Consider the following 4,750-nt stretch of genomic DNA (forward strand, 5'->3'; position numbering starts at 1 on the left):
CTGTGACTAACTGGATGTGCTCTCTTCATCCTCTGACATGGGAGCTGGAGCTCGTCTGCCTGGCTGTGTGTTTCCTGGATGTGGAGCTGGTTGACAGTTGCCTTTTGTGTAAAAGCTTTTTTTTTCTAAGTCTGCTTGTGTCTCCTTGAACCCCAGTCGGCCTTAGCAGATGGCCGCTCACAGTGAGCCTGGTTCTGCTGGAGGTTTCTTCCTGTTCAAAGGGAGTAGTTCCTCTCCACTGTCGCTACAAGCATGCTTAGTGTGAGGGATTGCTGAAGAGTCAATGAGTCGATGCAATCAGCTGGTTTTTCTTAGATAGAAAACTTTAAACCAATCTGACTGGATGATCTGGTTGAATTGTCTCTGCAAAGAACCTTGAGATGACATGATGTGAATTGGTGCTATAGAAATAAACTGAATTGAACTGAATTAAAACTTTTTTTATGAAGGCGATTAAATAAAGTATTTGGTCTGATCCATAATTACTTTCATCAGTTCATCCATTCAGCTCAGTGTTATTTTTCTCAAAGCTGCATCATCTTAAACACCAACCAAACTCACATAACGAACCTAAGCCAGCCCAAAATAACCTCAGAATAAAATGTTCCATTCCAGCAGCCAATCAGCTTCTACATCTCCTTTAACGGAAAACTCTGCATCATATCTTTAACGTACAAAACTTGTGAAACTGTCACTTAGATCCAGATCAACGTCGCCATGGATGAAAGGCAGATGATTCTGGTTGTTCTCTTTGGTAATTTTTAAATTGACCAACATATAAATAATTATGACCATGATATGTATAAAAACTAAAGTTGGCTATATTTAAAGTTTAGATCTCCTGAATGTCGGAGCTTTAATCCTGGAACAATATTCATGTTCTTTCTTTAACGTCTTTCTGTTTCAGGACTTTTTTCCTGGGATCTCTGCTCCATTTCTGCTTCAATGCTGGAGACGATTGTTCGACCTGGAGACAACATCACCCTCTATTGTGACTGCAGGTCGTCCACTGGAGTATATATAGTCTGGTTTAGAAACTGCTCCCATCAACACCAACCCACACTTGAGGTGAAGACAATTAACAAAGACAACATTTTGGAAAAAGCACATCCTCGTTTTACATTTTTAAAGAACCAGTCGTCCGACTCGTATGACCTGCTGATCATAAACGTCACTGATTCTGATGAAGGACTTTATTACTGTGGAACAATTGAACCAAAGGGGATTGAAAATGTCTACGTCTACGGAAACATCACCACAAGGATCAAACTCTGTAAGTTCTCCTTTCTAATTTTATCAGAGCTTCTAGAAGAAAAATCATTTTACAGAAGTTTGACCAAATTGTTTTACATTAATGTGGAGCTGAATTGGAAAAAGATGAAACATCAAGATGTTAACAAGTCGATTCATCTAAAAATATATTTTAAAAAACTCACTACAGGAAACTTTTGAAGAATCTTCTAATTATTTGGTTAAACTGATGAATGTTCTTTAAATTACTTTATCATTTGACCTTTATTGACCTGAGATAATAACCATTAAGTTTAACAATTTCTTTTTCAGCAGAGACCTGGCAAAAAGAAAAAAAACAAACATAAAATAGTAACTGAAGTAACCTTTGAAACAGTTACAATAATCAAATAAATAACAGTTCCCAATATATTGAATGCATTTATAAAATAGTGTTTTGGGGTTTGAGAAAAATTATCCTACATTTCTTTACAAATAGAATTTCTTTGCAAAGTAGCTTTGCTCTTAAAGGGAATTTGACTTGGTGTTGATGGTGCAGACAAATTAGATAAATATATACAGAATACAGAGTCTATATTTATACACAGTATAAAACATACAATATATATGCAATATATGTAGTACATAGCTATGTACTATATACACAATAGACTGCACTTTAAGGTAACGCAAGGTTACGCAAGGTTAACGCGAGGTCTGGACACGTTGGTGCAGAACGGAGGAGCGAGAGAGGCAGTGTCAGTATCGCTGGGGTTTCTGGGACTTGTTGATAAGGCTGGTAGCGGATGTAAAGAAACTGTTCTTGTGCCATGAGATTTTGGTCCTGATGGACCACAGCCTCCTGCCAGAGGGAAGTGACTGAAATAGATCAGCCACTATCTTCCCTGCACGCCTCAGAGCCATGGAGGGTTAGATCCTGGAAAAATGGAAGATTGCAACTAGGGATGCACGATATTGGGATTTTGGCCGATATCCGATATGCCGATATTTTAAAACTCATGTAGCCGATAACCGATATCGATACCGATGTTAAAGCTGGACAAAAATAAGTAGTCATTGAAAATAGCAGTTTTGTTATCCATTTCTGACACTTTGAAAAATAATATACTCAAATATATTTTCATATGCTGATATCAAATCGATTTTTAAAAACGCGGTATCGATCTATTTTACTTTCAAAATCTTGTGAAATTTCATCGTTCTGTTACAAACTCTCATGATATTTTGCAAATTCTTGTAAGATTTTGTTAGTAAAATAGATCGATACCGCGTCAATATACCAACATATAAAAATATGGCAACATTTCATGGATTTTCAGGGGATTTCGTAGCATAACGATGACATATAGCAATATTTCATTAGTAAAAGAGATTGATATGGTGTTTTTAAATGGCATTATATCAGCATATGAAGATATTGTGATATTTTAATGTATCAATATTTTTTCCCTCGTCTTTAGAAGTTTTTAAGTCTGTAAAAAAAAAAAGGTTTTTGAGGAAGAAGAAGAAGTAGTATTTTAAAATTTTTTTTTTTTGACATTAGAAACTCAGAAGCTGATCAAATATCGGGTTAAATATCAGTGGGGTAGCCGATGTCCGATATTCAGTTTTAAGGCCGATACAGGCCGATACCGATAGGGGACCGATTATATCGTGCATCCCTAATTGCAACCAATCACCTTCTCTGCAGACCAGATGACATGCTCTTGTTCTTGGCGGTGGCACCAGCATACAAGATGATAATGGAGGAGGTGCGGATGGACTCAATGGTGGAGGAGTAGAAGTGCACCATCATTGTCCTTGGCAGGTTGAATTTTTTTCTGCTGCCACAAGACGTATATCCTCTGCTGGGCTTTCTTGGTGAAGGAGTTGATGTTCAGCTCCCACTTTAGGTCCTGTGAGATTATAGTTCCCATTCCTGTTGATTATTATGTTTAGAGAGAGAGATTAGAGATGAGCTTTATTGATCTCACAGCGGAGAAATTCACTTGTCACATGTTGGCATAGAAGTCAAAGAGGGTGCGAACAAGGAGGAAAAAGGTGCATTAGGAATAAACAATAAACAATATATATACAGTATATCCAGGTATATAAAGTATATCAAGATAAATAAGGATTAAGGTGCAAGTGTACATGTATCGCACACGATGAAAAAAAAAATAAAAATAAGGAAATAAGAAATAAAAAAATATGTATATATATATACAGTCCGGATAGCTTATTTACAGGTGGATTTACTTTTACGTTAAAGTGTAGTAGGTAAGGAGCAACGGTGAGGTAGTGGTATGTTTAATAAAATTTTATAAATTAACAGTATTTACTGGTAGAGATCAGCTAATGTCATCCCTTCTTAATCACAAAAGGTGATTAAGAAATAATTATCTGTCTTAAAACTACAGGCTACAACAATCTGTTTAGCTGCTGAAAAAATCTACAATAAATTTTGAGGTTTTTTTATATATATATAATTTATCATTCCAAAATATTTTAATGAAATGTGAATTTGAGTTTTTCCTAAATGTGTCTCTATTTTTAGATGCAGGGTCTGGTTTCCTGCATCAGAACATTTCCAGGCCAGTGGAGGAGTGCGGTTCGTGCTGGAAGCTGCTGTTCTCTGTCTGTCCTGCTGTTTCTCTGCTCTCAGCTCTCTTCTCCTCACTGCTGGTCTACCTGCTTTGCCTGAAGAAAGGTGCTGAAGATGATTTTTGACATTAGGAATTGTGAAATCAATATTTTTATTTATTTATATTAAAAAATATTTTATACCTGCAGCAAACAATGAAGCTGAAAATAAGAGATGTGACATTTCAAGGCAAACAGAAGGAGCTCAGGTAACAAACAACAGAACAGTTATTTTTTTTTGTTTTATAAAAAATAATTTCTGTGTTAAACTTTTTTAAATGATGATGATTCTGAACATTAATTCCTAGGATGAAAATGTTTGTTACGCTGCCCTGGAAATCCATCCGCCATCACAGAGGACGAAGAGGAAGAGGACGATCCAAAGTTCAGATTTCAGTACATACTCTGCCATCAAGACATGAGGAGATTCATATTTAACACAGAAGTTAAACAGTAATAAAGGAATCCTTAGAGTTTTCTTTCATTTTATTAACTTCCTCTCAAACTAAAGATAAAATACCTAAAAACCTTTATCTCAACTCTTCTTTTCAGACAACTTTGTCTTATTTCTATTTACATCTCTGTTCATCAGTGAAGCTCTTTTCAATCCAGCAATGACCTTTGCAGGCAGAGCTGCTGTTGCTGCATGTTTTAAATTGAATGTCTAACTTTCACTGTAGACGTCTTGAGTTCCTCACTGAGACAGCTTAGTCAAAAACAGCAGCGAACCTCCAACACGCCGTACCCTACTACTCTAATACTGGTTCTATATTTCACTTTGCAGAAACTGTACTTACATTAAAATTAGTGTTGCACCGATATCATTTTTTGGCCGCGAAATTGATGCCTGATACCTGGCTGTGCAGTATCGGCCGAT

At 36.3% G+C, this 4,750-nt stretch overlaps 1 protein-coding gene across 2 annotated transcripts; it reads left to right on the forward strand.

Moving 5' to 3' along the window:
• Positions 1-700: 700 nt before the first annotated feature.
• Positions 701-4,383, forward strand: LOC119796221. Of its 2 annotated transcripts, none has more exons than XM_038304678.1 (5): positions 701-754; positions 908-1,273; positions 3,788-3,940; positions 4,024-4,082; positions 4,182-4,383. In XM_038304678.1, the coding sequence occupies exons 1-5, from the start codon at positions 718-720 to the stop codon at positions 4,293-4,295; spliced, it is 729 nt and encodes a 242-aa protein (XP_038160606.1). In that variant the 5' UTR covers positions 701-717; the 3' UTR covers positions 4,296-4,383. The 2 variants fall into 2 exon arrangements, with proteins under 2 accessions (XP_038160606.1, XP_038160616.1); XM_038304688.1 differs by having other exon boundaries at positions 3,794-3,940.
• Positions 4,384-4,750: the final 367 nt, after the last annotated feature.

The sequence above is a fragment of the Cyprinodon tularosa genome, unplaced genomic scaffold (genome assembly GCF_016077235.1).
Source record: "Cyprinodon tularosa strain WSP-4 unplaced genomic scaffold, ASM1607723v1 ctg1144, whole genome shotgun sequence".
Lineage (NCBI taxonomy): Eukaryota > Metazoa > Chordata > Actinopteri > Cyprinodontiformes > Cyprinodontidae > Cyprinodon > Cyprinodon tularosa.